Consider the following 17802-nt stretch of genomic DNA (forward strand, 5'->3'; position numbering starts at 1 on the left):
TTTTTAGTCCATGTGATTGACAGCAGCTTAAAGTCAGTTGAACTGGAATGGGCAAGGAGTTGAAATAATCTGAATACTGGTGAGACAGGATATAACTCAGTTATCTAACACATCTAAGGCTGATGTGTCAGTCAGATTGCCAGGGTATGAGGTTCAGTGAAAATCAGACTGAATGGTGGCGTGATAATTCCACAGCATACAAAATTCTGAAAGCTCCACACAGGGTTTTTCAAAGGAAGGAATTCAAGGAGAGTATTTGATTTCTTTTACCAATGAGTGCTCTTTAACAAATACAGGTAGCATATCCACGTACAATGTTACACATTAAGTATACTGCTCTCGGGAGTTCAAAAATACAGAACACCTGCTTGTATACACACACACCAATTAAGGTAAATTATTTAAATTTCTCCTCCTCTCATATTACTGCTTTTAAACAGATAATTGCTTAGTTTATGATTCCTTTTAGTAATAGGTATGTCTGTATGCCAGTAGAACTACAGTAGTTAGCATCATTTTTATCTCTGGGGAAAAAAAATACAGCTGACTCAAGTCTCTAAACTTTTTCCCTACAAAGAATGCCCAGAAATGATGGGGAATAAAAGATGGAGGGAAATGGGAAGCAGATGCAAAGAATCTCTGTCATATAGGTTAATTTTATGTCATTTTTTTTGGTCAAAACATTTGTTCTTTTAATAATCTGCTTTAACTTTTGGTTAGCCCGGTAGTAGTCAGACAGTTGGACTAGATGATCTTTGAAGGTCCCTTCCAACTGAAATATCCTATTCTGTCCTATCTTATTCTATCCTATCCGGAAAATAATTCTCATGTCTGTGGCAAAAACTAAGGGCAGAAGGAATCTCATTCTCTTATATCTCTTAGGAAAGGAAATTTATTCACTCTGCCTATATTTACACAATCTACCTCTCAAATTGAAGAATATTTCCAGGGCATTTGGGGATTATTTAAGATTTTCATTCAAACAAATTAAAGGTCTTGCTTACAGTTTATGATACAAGTAGTAGAATTGTTTTTTTTTTCCCAAGTGTATTGTTCCTAGAGATTTTTTATATCTTACAAATCCCACAAGGATTCTGTTAGTGCTGAATAGAAATATCTGTTGGAGTTTGGGCAGAAACTATTCGACAATATTTTTTATGTCTTGATTTAATACGGGCTTTAGCTTATACAAGATGCACACCTTCTCGAGACTTGTGCATAATAGCTGATATTGCTTCTCTGAACAAAAACAGTACGATCTTGAATGAGCCCTGAACAGCTCTTGGAATATCACAGAAACGTGCTATTTCCAGGGTTACTCATATCAATTACTTGTATGCAGTCCCATACTCTTAAGAACACAAAATCTTTTTTTTCTTTATGCAAATGTAAATTTTTCATAAAATTCCTGTGAAGAAATAACACACTTCCTTTCTCTTTGCCTCTTTCTTATTCTCAACTATCAATGAAGTCTATGCTGCCAGTTTGTAGTAGCATATTTGAGAGACAATGAATATTCAGCATTATATTTGCATCCCAGAAGACTGTACTTTGCCTTTTGATCTCTTTTTTTTTTTTTTTTTCCAAATATTGAATAATGTCTTTTTTTTTGTATACCATTCCTGTAAAAGGAATCAATTCAACCCTCATGTTTCTGTGGTGTGTTCATCAATCCACTTCCACTGTCCTGTTTGGAGAGCAGTTAGGATGAGCAGTAATCTGACCCTAAGATTTCATGTATGCATTTATAGTCTACAGGGAAACAATGATCAAAACTAAATATAATTTTATGTAAAAGGTGGGTGACTAGGAAAAACCTCAGAAAGGAGAATGTAGTAATATCTAGTTGAAGATATAAAGACATATTCAAGATTTAAAGATTAGTTTTCTTTAGTGTAAAGCCTACCAAGCATAACACTTTAATAAGTCTTTAAAATCTGCTCCTAAAATAATTTTGCTTTCAGATGATTTTTGCTTGTTTCTTCCCACTGACTCTGAATGAGTAATTCCATGTGTAGACTACTACATTATTCATTTCTAAATTTTGTTGAGGTGAATCCCACCAACAGTGCTTCTCCTTTTTAAAAATGTATTGAGTAATATTTGTTACTACCAAATTCCTAGAGCTCACTTTCCTTTTCTGAAAAGTTTTCAGTATCAAAGAAAAAACATTTCTCTAGTTTTGAACTGACTGTTGTTCAGTTCGGATGGCAATAAAGCATCTCTGAAGACCTTGCATTTTCAGCTCAGTTTGAGTGCTGTTTGAATAAGGATTCATTCCAGAAATAGGAAGATTGCAGCTTGTAATCACATTATTTAATGCTCGAATACTTTGTTAGAAGTTTTCGGAAGTATGCAATTCCAGGTGTACTTCAGCTGTGATTTTTTTAACAACCTTATTTTTATATTCTGTATTAGTTCAATAATGAGCAAATTCTCTCTGTTGTTCAGATTAGTTTTAAAACAACTTTTTTAATGAAGCCAATGCATCTCATTATATTTTTCAGTTTTTCCCTAGTTTAACCTTACATGTATTGCATAGGCCAAAAGTAATACTTTTTACAGTGTTATTAGACCAGTTTGAGACATTCTTATTCTTGCTTTATTTTTATTTTACGTATTTAGCTACAGATTAATGTATATTACACTCTTAGGGGAAAAAGAATATTTGAGGGAAGAATTATAGAACCATTAAGGTTGGAAAAGACTTCCAAGATCATCTGGTCCAACCATCCCCCTACCACCACTATCACCCACTAAACCCTAAGCAGCACGTCCAACCTTTCATTAAACACCCCCAGGGACGGTGACACCACCACTTCCCTGTGCAACCTGTCCCTGTACCTGACTACTCTTTCTGAGCAGAAATGTCTCCTCATTTCCAACCTAACCTTCCCCTAGTGCAGCTTGAGGCCATTCCCTCTAGTCCTGTTGCTGGTTACCTATGAGAAGAGGCCGACCTCCATCCCCCTCACACCTTCCTTTCAGGCAGTTGTAGAGAGCAGTAAGGTCTCCCCTGAGCCTCCTCTTCTCCAGACAAAACAACTACAGTACAATTTGAAAAGAGAAAGTAGCCATTGCAATATGGACTAAAGCTTGAGTGGCACTGAGATATTTCTTGCCACTGGAATGTTATGCATTATAAAATTATAAGAAGTATTTATGTGAAATAGTCACGGTCTGTACTGTAGGGCTAGATTCTACCTCTTAAGTAAATTACATGCGCACAGTAAAAGCAGCAACATCAGGCTTCTCCACATCCTGCAGAATAAATTGTCTTCATAATACTGCTGAAGTTTCACGTAGAGATTGCCTGAGTTATACACTTTCTCAGAGACTGTAAGTAACTTATAGTGTGAGGAGTACCTCATAAACAGGTCTGGCATTTGTGAGACAGTTAAAGAGGAACAGAGTTCTCAAATTGTTAGCTGCTGCTGTGCTTTGCGTATCCTGCTTCCTTCATTACAGCTTGGCGAACTCATTCCCTTTCCTGTACCTTTGTCCTCTGTGTGTGTATATGTTTGGGTTTCTGCTGGTGGTTCCACGTTCTGCATGCTTTCCTAAAAGTGGAGCAATATGCTTTCCCATAAACGATGATGATTATGGGTTAGCCTCCTACAGTTTCTGTATATCAAAAAATGGGCTCTTTTTGTTGGTGATAGATCATGTTTTAATGTCATTGTTCTGAATTGTTCTTCATGCTGTAAAACTAAGTTGAAATGTACTCCCATAAGAGTTAGCTTTTCATATTGGGCTGGAAACTCTTCATCATTGTTTGCAATTTATTATAACCAACGGCTTCTAATTGTATGTACCTCCCATAATGAAGAGCTGACTTAATACTCTGTGCTAATCTTGTTATGACTTAAAAAAGGTAAGTAATTTCTCTAACCGTTCCTAATAATCATGGTAAAGCGTTAAAGGGTTTTTTCAATTTTCTTTTTTCTTTTTTTTTTTCACATTAATTTTTCACTTCTAGCGTGAACTTTTCTTTGTGTCTTTTTCTATTATTTTTTTTGGTGGACTGATTTTTATTTGCAGCAAAGCACACCATTTAGACTTAAATAAATCCAATTTAGTGTAGTCATTGATTTCATTTTTCAGACCAATCATGTTTGATAGATAGAAATTGTCCGTAGGTTTCTTTATTTTACCATTCCCTTAATTTATTTTGGAGTACTTTATTTCACATTCTATTTAATGCTTCAGCCTGTGGGAGAAGGCTTATTCTGCATTCTAGCATGATGAAATTATATCTTAAAGAACATAAAATCCAATTTGCTTTAAAAAAGACAACAACAACAAAGAAAGAGTAATGTGAATTGAATGTTTTGGTTTTCGTTACATTCTGCCTGAACTACACAGGGGAATGCTACTGGATGATAGCCCCACTCTATCTTCTGCCATGATACATTGTGAGCCAAGGGTTTGCAGAATGGAGAAACAATAAAACTACACTTTCCCTGTGTAAGGAGAGACAGCCACAGTGTGTTATCTTTGTAACTGCCTGTGAATGAAAAGAATTATACTAAATAATAGTATTACTGATCACTTGCCCCCATCATTCATGGTACTATGTGCAATATGATATTGAATCTTTACTTTGCAGTAGATGTGAAAATAATATAGGTTTTTTTTGTAAATGTCACAAATAACAAAGTAGTAAAACATACAAATAATGAGTATGATAAAAGGCACTTTAAAGCATATAACCCCATTGATACAACGCTCCATTGCAGCTAAAACTGTGTTAGAAAACTGGCGGGTTTTAATCAAAATGGTATTTTACAGCAGTTATGTTTAAAAATAGCATTTAGGATATCAATGTGCAATTCATATTAAGCAACAGGTATTACATAATAATGAATTATGATGTCAGTTATGTTAAAATATGGTTTGTATTCTGCAGCTGTGAGCATAGGTTGGGAAACAATCAAGTCTAGCTGGTCAAGCCTTTTATTTTATTATCATGGATTCCTCTTCCACAGCTGCTTTTAAAATCTGTGGGAAGCAAATTATTTCTCATACTGCATATGTTGCCCATCAGGTGAGTGATAAAATGTAAACTTTAGGCTGGTTATAATAAATCAAAAAGTAAATTTAAATTTGTCACTGAAGTCCTCTGTGTGCACAGAATTAAAATATGACCTGTAGGAGGCTTTGTGTGAAGCCAGCTGTCTTTTGTTACCATTGTCATTTGGACACTGTAAGAGCAAAACTTTGTCAGCACGTATTTTATATTAGAAGATTTGATTTGCAAATCTCAGCTGCTCTGTTCATTATAAATCTCTTGTTTTTGTCCATACACTAGCTCCACTATAGGTTGGAAGGGCTTAAAGATGAACTGAGGAGGAATAGAGGCTACAACTCGAGAGTAACTATTACTGCTCAAAGGAGCTGTTTTCCATTCGCAAACATTGCTTTGCGCTATGGGTTTGGGCTCCTTCTGTTCCTCCACTTTGTTGAAGACTCTCTCTTGACTTCCATTTTACTTCTTTAGCACTGTCTTTGTCTGCTAACATTTTTCCTCCTTCTCTAGTAGCTTTTATCTGTGTCCTTTGGATCACATATTTTACTTAGTTTATTTTGGTAGATTGTTTCAAATGTTTGTGTTTTGTATTTTTGTTTTTATGCCTTTTTTTCTTTAGGACTATGTTATCTCACTGAGTTTCATTCCACAGTTTGCTGAATTGCTTGGTTATTTTGCAGCAGGCACATTCCTCGTTTTCTCTTTTCATATGGTTTGCAGTGAGAAATAAGAGAGCCTCTTCCATTTTAAACAGTAGTCTTACACATATAGGCCCATGTCTCCTTTTGCATACACTGTCTGTTGGCTTGCCACGTCCCATCCTGCTTCTCTAATTCTCTCAGTCCATGCCTCTCTCTTTTGTGCTTTCTATCCTATCATTACACCATCCTTTTGGTCCAGAATTGTCCTCTGGTAAATTACAGATAAATATTTACTTCTCCGAAAGAGTGTACATGTCATGCCTTTAAAATCTGGTAAAACAACTCTGGGCCAAATTTGGGCATCATTAATATTTTGTTTGCAGTTTTCTTGTGTAGTATTTTTGGTGGGAAGGAGGGAGGTTTTGGTTTTGGTTGGTTTTTTGTTTGTTTGTTTTTTCTTTTCTTTTTTTTTTTTAAACAACAGTTTTTTTTCAGGAAAGGACACCATAATCCACTCTAAGTTGCAACATTACTTTCCATAAGTTATTCCATTACAATAAGTAGACTGTGTTGCGCTGTAGAATCCAATTTTTATGTGAATATACATTTGGGGCAAGCTGCTGTGGAACAGAAGAAAGAGGTTTAGAAGTGGGCACAGCTGTCTTCAGTCTTAAATGGTTGTTCCTTTATGAAGACAGCCTTTTTGGGGTTCAGTGTGTATCATTCTTCATTAAATGTCAGACCATACATATTCACTTTCTAAACAAGTTTTCTGTAATTCCAAATCAAATTGTTCTGAAAAATAATCTGGATTAATTCCTTTGTTTTTTTTTTCAGCAAAGACAAATGTTCTGCAAGGGAAATTACACCCTCAGTGTCATCTGTGCTATTCCACTTCTTTGACTTTTTGTATATGGTTTTACATTATTATTCCTCACTGAAATTTATCAATGCATCTGTCACTAAAGTAAAAAAGGGAAGGATTCAGTTCATACTCTCTTAGATGTTTGTCTTGTGAAGTTTACTTTAGCTCGTATACAGCTGGGGGTTTGTCCACATGAAGAGCTTTGTATTCAAGTGTTACCAGTTTAGACAGCTGACCTGTCATAAGACAGACTGCTGTTCAGATTACTTGGTCTAAAAACTTGCAAGTTCAGTCTTACTATATAACATGGTGTCTTTCCAAACCTGAGAAGAAATAACAAGAGCTGATGCTTCTGTAGAGATAAAGTTCAAAATGTGTTGTGTTTACAGGACTGATACTCCTCAAAACCAGTTTTTCCAATCTGCATGGTAACTGGATGGAACTTGAAATATCCTGCATTACTAGAACATTAGACCATTGTGAATCCTCCCATTTCACTGGAGTCAGACCAATATATCTGGAATAGCACAGTGGCAACTAAGCATCTAGGAAGAGGATTTATTGAGAAACCAGTAGTCATTCTCACACAGTTACTTTTTAAAGTAGAATTGCACTGTGAAAATCATTCTGAATACAACATTTCTTTTAACCAAACAGAAACAATTAAGTAAGTTTATCTGGCTCCTGGCAGAAGCTGTTTATACAATTGTGAGTTGCCTATGCAATTTGAAGCTTATTAAATATCTTCAGAATCAGTATAATCTATGTTAACCATTTTTTAAATCTTTCTATATCATACCCGAAAATATCAGTAATGGAATTTTAAGACACGTCATAACACAGTTATGTTAGTATTTTGTCTAAGCATAAAACAGAGGACCTAGATTCAGAGTTACTGTAATTACAATTGTATAAGAAAATGTGGATTTTTTTGTTAAAATAAACTTAAGATGGAGCTTAACACATAATTTTAACCACTGTGTTCTTTGAGTTTACTCTATTAATCTGTCCTTAGGTCATTTTGTTTTTTTATTGGGGGGGGAGAGGTGTTAAATTGCTTATATCAGATTCTGTCCATCAGCTAGTACCCGTCTGCTTAAACATATTTATTGCACGTAGAGTAAGGAAGAATGTTGCTGAAAATATGTAGAGCCTCTGTCTTAGATCCCAGGAGCTTGCCCATTATATCTCTGTATTTTGCATTCTTGTTAACTTCTGTAGCTCATAGACTCTGTGCTCTCTCTGCAGGTCCAGTCTAGGTGCAGCAGCAAGGAGAACATCCTCAGAGCAAGTGAGTACTGAAACTTCGTAGCTCTATTGTGAAACTAACACTGCCTACATGACAGCAAATTATAGTCAGCTGGGATGCACGTGAGTTTGCAGAAGAAATGTAATAACTTAAGACAATGAATTTCAGTCCAAAGAGAAAGTAAAAATATAAATAGCTTATACTGTTCACATATTAACTGACAGTTGCCTTTTTTTTCTTTCCATGTTGTTTTAGTAATAGATATTTCACTCTTAACTTGAGAAACATAAGTTTTTAATCCTGTAGGCACTACAGCAGAACAATAGGAAAGGAGTTTGGTTTCTGTTTTGATTTGCCTATCATCAGAGAATTGATGATACTGAAACTACTAGCACAGTTCTCATTGAAGAATTATTAACCAGTGTGCCTTACAATGGCAGAAAAAGGCAGAAGATTCCCAAGTGTATTTTCAGTACCCAGGATATGAAGGGCTGTAGAAAAAGCAGGAGTTCCAGGCATTATACTTGTAAAGTTGTATATAAATATATTTTTCTATTTTGATTATGCAGTTTATTTTCCTGCTTACTGCTGCAGATAAAGCTTCTGAGATAGTGGTGCAGCAACCAGCACCAAATGGCTGTAGTGTAAAGGTTCTTTGCTGTCGCACAATTTCCCAGCTTTAACTGCTGTACATGTTTTTCTCTATCATCTTCCTTCATTTTTCCAACTTCTCCTTTTAAGAAAATAATATCTTACTTTATACAGACAGAAAAAAGGTTTTAGCACATTTTATATGAAATCTGCTGGACCTGCAGGAATTACATTGCCACTAAGCAGGGTTTCTTTCAGTAGTGCATATGCAGACAAAGGTTGGGGAAACAGGACATGGGTTCTCCGTCTGCCTCAAAAATGCTTTCTTTGTATTTTTCTTGTTTTTTTATGAGGTTTCTAACAAAATACACTCCTAAGAATGGAAAATGTAAGATTGCTGCTGAATCCAGGAATGCAGTTTTTCCATTACATTACATACGTTACACTTGCATCTTGCAATAGTTTAATTAGAATCATTTCTGCCTAGTTTGTGCACCAGAAAATCATCTTTAAGAGTGTGAAAAGTCTAAATATAGTTAAAATACATCTCATCAACTGTGTCTTTCTTCCTCGGTATGACAACTACTATGTTAAAGAAAGGAATTAAATCAATTAGAAGTTATTTGTGCTTCACAAATTCACAGTGCCTGCGTTTATCTTCATGTTATCTTTTAAATATTTACAAAGAGATGGTTTCAATAATTTCTTCTAGAAACTTTCTTGGAACTGGAATTAAGTCGGCAGTTTTATTTATCTCCACTTCTTCCTTTTAAAGATGGTTACCGTGTCAATGGCAAAAAATGAATTACTGAAGTCTACCACATAGCGTATTTAAACAAGCATGTGTCAGTGCTGAAAGAATTTTTGTATAGTAAGATATTACTGATTCAGCAACCTTATCATCTGAAGGAAAAAATTAGATTGCATGATTGTTTTATAAAAGCCTACGTTTAAAGTAATCATCCGGGTGGGTTTTTTGAATGTGAAGGCAAATGGGATACTGAAGAAGCTACTGCAAAGCAAAATTGTCTCATTAAAAATGATGCTTTGTATAATTTGTTAATGCTATCTTACTATAATTTATGTTGTTTTAGAAATATAATTATGAATTGCCTATAGCACTAAATAGGATAGTGCTAGATGGAAATGAGTTGAAAGCAAGTGAGTAGGGAAAAAAACGGGGAGATATTAAAGATGATCAAAAGGCTCACAGAAGGACATGAGATAAAAGTTGTCAATTAAGGAACTCAACGGGACTGAAAAATGGCAGACAGACAACTTCCAGATAATAGGAGCATGCTGAGTTTGAACTGGAAAAAGCCAAGTGAAATCAATCATTATCCATAAATTAGGATATATTGAATGTCTCTTAGAGTTGCAGACAGGCCTCATTACTGTCAGGAAACTGGTGGGAATGTCTTTTGCATGTAGCCAGGCATGATATCTCATGATGCTTTAATGTTGTTTTGTTGCTTACGTTGTCTGGATTGGGAAGGTGGCCAACTGCTGGTGATATTTTAGAGATTTTTTTCCATGGACTTCTCATCTTTTTTTCCGGAAATCTCTGGATTTATTCTGCAGGCCTATAGAGCCATGTCCTTAGTCCCGTTCTTTTATCCCTTCCCTTTAGACCCTCTGACCTGTCAAACACAAAATCAACTAGTCTGTATGCTGAAATCCCTCTACTCTATAGTGTTGTCCTGTTTTGCATGTCTCATCTCTGACGTTGAATCCGAGAGATCCCTAGTAGAGATCCCCCAGTAAGTTTTATTGATCGCTATGAACCAGCCACAGTCCCCCTTAACACTCCACATTGATTGATGTCACCTGGGCTTTATCTTCATTGCTCTATTTCATTGCAGACAGACTATGCATATTTCTTGTAGATTCTTCTTGCATATCTTGATAAAGCTTTTCCTGTCAATGCATATACCTGTTGTATTTCTAGATCATCCCCTGTGGCTCTCACAAATAGCTTCTTGTAATTTTCTTAATCTTTGGCTTGTATCTTTTACTGTTGTATATGCATTACTGCAATAGTTCTATCTCTTCCATTGTTTATTTTCATTTTCAAAATCCTTCAAAGCTTGTTGTCTTCTTGTTTACTCTTTCTCAGCAAGAGAAACATGTCCTCCTTTTACTCCCATCTTAATCTTATGCTGCAAACTGACTGGAACAGGGTCCATTTTTATGTTTTGTCTGTGTGCATCATGTAGCATACTGAGATGCATTTGTGGAGCATAATAATACATAAGTAACTAGTAGTAATAATCTGTGCCAAGTCAGTAGAGTCCTTGTAGATTTCTAGGTTGCCAGTGTTGTAAAGTTATTATATTGTAAATCCTTCTTTCCAGAAGATGGAACGACAACAGCTGCTTCAAAGTACCAGCCTTTATGTGCTGACAACACTCATGCCTCTTCTCCGTTAATTTTCACCATTTGTATCTGATACAGTTGCTTATTTCACCCAGGTTTAGCCATAGCTAGAGAAGAGGTGTGATCTGTGTTTAAGATGGGATATGCAGAATCTTCTGCATATCATTAGAGTCAAAGCTGCAGCATATTAATGTTCTCTTCAAGGATATTATTGTAGATTTTGAATGGGAAAGGGAGAGAAAGAACACATAATGGAACTCAGCAGGTCCAGGGGCTGATTCAAATTACAGCTACCCACAAGAAGGCTGTGGAAGAACAGAATGAGTGAGTGAATGTCCTGAGCAGTAGGCCAGCTCACAGACCTGAGTTAACTTCAGATAACCATCCGAAGTGTTAAATACTGTATCACCTTTGAAAGGTTTCTCTTTCTGATTAACTGATACTTTTATGCTCATCAGGACTTCTGGTGCATGTTTCATGGCCAGCAAGGATATACGATTTTGTGAAGTTTTTCACTGTAAATTGCATTTTGTTTTAAGTCTCCCTTTTGATTCTAGTTGAATAAAATACCCTCCCAGTGTCTGTCATAAATGCTCAATAGTGATAAGTAAATAAATTAATTTATCTCAGTGCTGGATGTATTTCAGCAAACCGGTTTAAATGAACATCACTGTTAACATCTATGCATAGCAGCATACATAAACTTGGTGCTCTCTTTGCAGGTCACAGTGCTGTTGACATTACCAAGGTAGCAAGAAGACACCGCATGTCTCCATTCCCATTGACGTCTATGGACAAGGCCTTCATCACTGTTCTGGAAATGACCCCAGTACTCGGAACAGAAATCATTAATTACAGAGGTACTTTACATATAGTTGGATTCTTTGTGAGTGGTACAGTGATTATTTCTATTTTTTACAGCCTTCTTAAGTGCTTGCCCTTTTAATAATTGTTGCAAGAGGTCTAAGAGTGACTTCTGGGAGAAACTCCTTTAGGAAATGCCAATAATCAGAGTAGAATTCTCCTTTCAGTCAGGACAATGTGGATTGAGCTCGGTGCTGCTCCTTGAAGGAATCTGTAATGGAATTCTAATGAAATCTGTAAATACATTTTCTCATAGTCTCTGTCATATGCAACAAAGCTAAAGCCAAGAAACCACAATTTGCCTCAGTGGTTGATTTAACAATGGACTTCTGTAGATATCAACTGGCTCCAAGTTGTACTGTGATGACTCACTTTGTTCTCTCACTGTAGGAGAGTTACTTAACCCCCTTTCCAGTCTGAGATTAATGATTAAGTCTTGAAATACAAAAACATCTGATGTTGGCAGGGACAGGGAAACCTCCTTCAGAGATTCTTCCAGATTTTCCAAAGGTGAGGTGATGAACAAAAAGATGAGGTGATGAACAAAACCACACGCCTCAGGAGCCAAAATGTTCAGCATATCAGCAGATTCCAGGTAATGGAGAGTTGTTTCTGAGTTGGATATTCTGTCTTCTGTCTTGAAAGTTCAGAGATTACATGCAGCACCAAATTACATACAGCACCAAATCTTTGTGCTGCCACAAACCTCTGAGATGCCTTCATACTGACATACTGATTCAGTAAGGTGTGCATCCTTGGTAGCAAGAAACAGATCTCTGAGAAGATACCACATATTCTGCATTCAGAATAGCACCAAAACTGGGCCAGCAAGGAATATGCATATTACACCCTGCACTTTCATAGCAGTATGCAGATTAGAATGCAGAATGCCTGAGCATAGCTATCTGACCATTTTGGATAGTTGTCAGTAGTCTGGACATGAGCATACTTAGATTTGACCCCACTACCATGTGTGCACATTCTCTACTATGCACTTGGGAAGACCAACTCCAGGCATGCTTGAAGCTCTGCTTGTAGCAGAGAAATGTGGACTGTGGACAGGCTTGATCTTGAGGTCGATTTTAGCTGACAAGTGTTGGCATGGTTTACAAATTTCTTCTGGAAGATGACTGTGAATATAGGTAAGATTCAAAATTTTAATGCCTTGCACACTACGCCTTTCATTCTTGTTATCATTTGGATCCTCATTTCTTTCTGATTTGTCTTGAGTTTCTTCTTAAAGATTACTTGCATAGTGTGTAATGGAAGTAAGGAATAGTGCTATTGTACTATAAAGCTGTTGTTCACACTACTTCTTTATTGTGGTAACATGTACTGCAAAGTATGCTGACTTTCTTAATGTTTAAGAATATGCATTCATTACTTGCAATCCAGGAATCTTCTTCACTGATGATGTAGGTTGATCATTGTATAAACATATAGAGGGAATTCAAAAAGTCTTTGGAGCCTAAGACTTCAGTAAAAGAGAGTTAGTCATCTACAAGCCCAACTGCCACTGACTTTTTACCATGAGATTTAAATGTCTTTGCTAAGACAGTGCTTTGTGGACATCATAATGAACCACAATGTTGAGTACATTCACTTAAGAAGTGTATGTATGAAAAGTCATGTGTTACATATAAATCATAATGACTCTTAACCTACTAGGATAATAGTATATAATGCTCTTATAATGCTAAAACTGTGGTGGTGGCATTACTATTCTTTTTTACATTAAAAGAGTTTTTTGATTTTAAAACTTGTGCTGCAAAACTAAGCAAAGACATAAGGGTGGTATTGAATGTAGGGAAAAACAAGGTTTCATAACCTGTTATTTTCTCTCTCTTTTTTTTTTTTTCTTGTCCTTGATTCTGTAAATATTGACTTGTTTTATTGTCTTGTCTTCTTATCTTTCTTTTCATTTTCTCCATCTCACAATCTTTATGTTTCTTTTATGTTGTTCTTGTATTTGTGGACAGGAGCTATATTGCCCATGGAAGTTAATAAAATGTGGCTAGAAGTATTCTTCTAGGTAGACAGAAAAAATTAGCATAATCCTCACATGGTACATATACATTGATATATATATAACAATAGCATCGCTATTTATTTATATGTAAACACCAGTCTTATGCAGTCATATTTGTATCAGCAGTAGGTAGCAGCCTTTTCATATATCTGATTTGTAAACCTCTTCATTAGAACTATGGTAAAATTAGACAAAATCACAGCATATGTCATGGCCTGCCACAACATGCTTTGGACAGGTTTTCACAATTTAATTTATTTTAATACATATTTTTTAAAAAGGGCTAAGTAACAATTTTGTGTTTATACTGATAATGTTACCATACAAATAACAGAGTGATGCTGTCCAGACCACATGGCCTTCAAAACGTCCTTACAGAGAAAGAATGGAAGTAATTGGTCTTGTCTAGGTGTTTGTATTCTGTATAGAGTTTGATATATTCTTATTTGTCAAAGACAATTTGATTGTTTCTGTTTTTATTCTATGACATGGGAATATGCTGTCAAGGTAAGAGAAGGCATTCTAGTACACTTTATAATTTCTTAGTAGATACTCCACTATACTTTTCATGTTACCTGATTATAGACATAAAATTCAGGCTAATTTTAAGTCTGAAACTGCTGTAGAGATATGTACTTGTTTTAATATTCACATAATTATACCTACATGTATTAAAATATATACCAAATATTAACAAATATATATTACTTTCTATCTTTGCACTGTAGCACAAAACCGTGACTTACAAATTATTTTTCAACAAGTTTACAGTTATTTAGCTTCCTTTAGGAGAAATCCTAGAGGACACAACTTTTTGATACTAGAAATTTAATTCTTGTAATCTACAGATATAAAACTCCTGGTGAGATCTCAAATCTGTTCTCTCATAACATAAAGGGGAGGATGAGTAAAGTTACCTTTTGAAACTTGGCTTTCACATTGGTAAATATATTGGTCAGTGCCTGGATAGATCATTCCCATATAAAAAAAAAATAAATAAATAAAAATTGACAGTCCTAAGGCATTTTACACAAGCGCCATAAACCAACGTCATCTCAAGCTTTTTTCCACCTGCCGTTACCCATATCTGATATGAAGCCTCCAATTAGCCTTTTATTCCAGCTAGATGCAGTTACTTAAGACAGCATGATAATGATTGTTCTTCTGTAGCTAAGAAAAGGCAAAAGTTTAATTGATACTAAAAGTACAAAGCAGAGACCAATCCATACGCCTGAGGCTTTAAGCCTCAGAACAGAGCATTTTTTCTGATCTAGTCCAAGAGCCCTGTAACCTGTAGAGCTTGGGCATGCTTTTCTGCTGTTTATTTATTCTGAACTTGCCAATTGTTTTGATAGCATTGCCTTTTCATATCACACTGAAGACATAGCAGGACACTATGAAGTGGAAACAGATCTATCACCTTTAGTACAATACCTGTTGTCTCACTACTGTATCTGAGTACCAGTAGCCTGAGAAATCAAAGTTCTTCATGGAACTTAGCATTTTCACCAACTGAGCTTTAAAAAAGGTAGTAACCAAATTCAAAAAAGTAGTTTCATGTAATTCTTCATTCTGTGTTACAATCAGAAAGCTATAGGCATCTCATTGCACAGCTTGATGGTGTTAAAATATTTCAGAATATGTTTTTTGAATTACAATTAATCAAAATAAAGTCAAATAATTGTTCAAGTAAAGGAGAGTAAGGAATACTTCAGATTGTCCTTTATCTGCTCTGACTAGCTCCATTTTAAATGCCCAAGGCTCTGGCAAATAGTTCTTATATTTTTCTCTCCTTAATGACATTCACTCCCACTACAGCCTGACCGTTTATTCACTTCAAATATTGCATGGCAGAATGCCAGGAACATACTGTTCAACTTTGCTCTAATTGGTGTGATTTTGCATGCAGACAAGAAGTAAAATGAAGACACAACATGCCTACTAAAATTAGAATCATCACTTTTGTACAAGATTTTGTGTGTCTATGAACAGAGGTTGTTTTCACTAAGCCTTTGAAAGCTGGATTTTCTGTGCTATAATTTGAATGTCTGTCTGCATTCTCTTTTTCAGTGAGCTTTCTGTTAGCTTCACTATTGTGTATCACAGACACACAGACACCTTAATAGCCATCACAAAGGTGCTTTTCTAGTTTTAACCAATTTTACTATCATGTTCATGGTAAATCCTATTTCAAAAATTCAACATAAATATTTGCTTCAGGCTGAATAGCTAACATTTATGAATTTGAGTGCAGCGATGTTCTCGTTATTATAATTATAAATAATTGCTTATTAAATCACATTGTGTTAAGTAAAATATAATCTCCATTATAATACCACTTCAGTAGAGCTGAACATTTTCAAATCAAGTAGGTGCATTTTTTGGCAAAACTCATCCATTTGGTGTACAAAGACAGGTCCTCTGCCTTCCCAGCAAATCCAAAAGGGCATAGATTTTCTTGTCAGTCTGTAAAGCAAGAACACACTTGTTTCTTGTCTCTCATTTTTTGGCATGTCTGATAACCTATGAAGTGTGTATCTACACAAATTCACCTTGCAGAGGTACCTGGGAATCATCTCATTCCTTCATACTGTCAGATGGATTCTGCTTTCCTGTGCTACAAAGCAATCCTAATGGCCTCTATTACAAGAGGAGGTTTCCCATCTCTAGGTGATCCTGCATGGCAGGGGTGTAGGACTAAATGATCTCCAGAAGTCCCTTCCAACCTCAGCCATTCTGTGATTTTGTGATCTTCTACTTAGACATACCAGAATGAAGCCAGTCTCAGTAGTTCTGACCCTTCCTACCCCATATTGTCACAAATAAAATAAATCCCCTTTATCAGCCTCCCACCATATGAGGGGGTAAGATACATACTTTCCACTCAGTCCCACATCATACAAAAAAAAAAGTTCTTGCTGGCAAAATGCAAACAAGTAGTGCACACTAGACCAAAGGGGAAGTAATTCATGTTGGTCTCTACAGGGAGGCAGAGCCAAATTACAGCTCATCAGTCACGGTTGCTAAGTGAAGGGAAAGAGTGTGTTTGAAACAGCTATTAAAATATTTAGAACTATTACAGCGTAAATTTACATAAATAATCCTGACACTTATGTTCACTCATCCTCCATTAAACAGAAATGTTCTCAGCAATTAGGCAAAGCTAATCAATTTATGGAAACATGTCCATGATTACCGTTTATGTTGTGTCCTCTGGGCTCATTCCATTACCTCTCGGCTTTTGCATGTAGGATTCACTTTTTGAAAGAACTTTTAAAAATACCTTAAGAGACAAATAAACAGTATTTTTTTTTTCTGTCTGATCCCATATCAGAGCTTTTACCTGTGTGTTTGGATCCTTGTCATTCAGATCTATTGTTAACAATTTCACCATAAGCAGGAAAACAGACTTACTGAACAAATTTTTCATTGGTAGTTTCTGACTCCAGTCTTTTTTCATTTATATAAAGGTTTTGACAGAAATCAAGAACCTGAGATCTGTTCATGAGATATGTCACATACACATACATTTCATCTATCAGAGCACGCTGCTGTCACTTTGTTTTCCCTTTCACTGGTTTTGATGACATGGAGCATGGTCTTTTCTCTTTTCTCCTTTATAGATGGAATGGGCCGAGTCCTTGCTCAAGATGTATATGCAAAAGATAATCTACCACCATTTCCAGCATCTGTAAAAGATGGCTATGCTGTCAGAGGTAAAAACTCACTTTGTAGGCATGCAGTATAGTGTCTGTAAAACCACTTTACTTTTTAACATGTTGTTAGTTCACTTCCTCACTTTATCATTCAGCAGCACTTGTATTTTGAATCCAGCAATGGCTGTTTTGCTTGAGATTTGATTCAGTTCATTTATGGAGTCATTGCTGCATACAATGCAACTGACTTAAGGAAGACGACAAAGGTGAATTCAGATCTCTTAAGTGGGTACATATGTACATGAACAAATGTACATCCATGTGTTCTCACTGATATTTACGCATGTTGCTAGTGTGTTTCTTGGAAATACAAAGTATTCAGGAGAGTAGCAGAACATCTGTTTCTGAATGACAGATTCTTCTATTTCTGTTGTTTATTTAATCAGGAATTTCCTTTTGTAGCTGTTGCTTTGCTGAACTGTCACAGATCCAGCCTTCTATT

The 17802-nt window shown here is 35.8% G+C and overlaps 1 protein-coding gene across 19 annotated transcripts in view; it reads left to right on the top strand.

Moving 5' to 3' along the window:
• GPHN (gephyrin) overlaps nucleotides 1-17802 on the top strand; it is a 279302-nt gene that overhangs the window by 221976 nt on the left and 39524 nt on the right. For 10 of the 19 annotated variants that reach the window (XM_084521331.1, XM_084521345.1, XM_084521349.1 and 7 more), the window contains 4 exons: nucleotides 5312-5374; nucleotides 7784-7826; nucleotides 11474-11611; nucleotides 17268-17360. In XM_084521331.1, the coding sequence (XP_084377457.1) occupies nucleotides 5312-5374; nucleotides 7784-7826; nucleotides 11474-11611; nucleotides 17268-17360 (337 nt within the window). The remainder of the gene's footprint in view (nucleotides 1-5311; nucleotides 5375-7783; nucleotides 7827-11473; nucleotides 11612-17267; nucleotides 17361-17802) is intronic. The other 9 variants (XM_084521346.1, XM_084521348.1, XM_084521332.1 and 6 more) reach the window with 1 other exon arrangement.

Source organism: Aythya ferina, assembly GCF_964211825.1.
Source record: "Aythya ferina genome assembly, chromosome: 5".
NCBI lineage: Eukaryota > Metazoa > Chordata > Aves > Anseriformes > Anatidae > Aythya > Aythya ferina.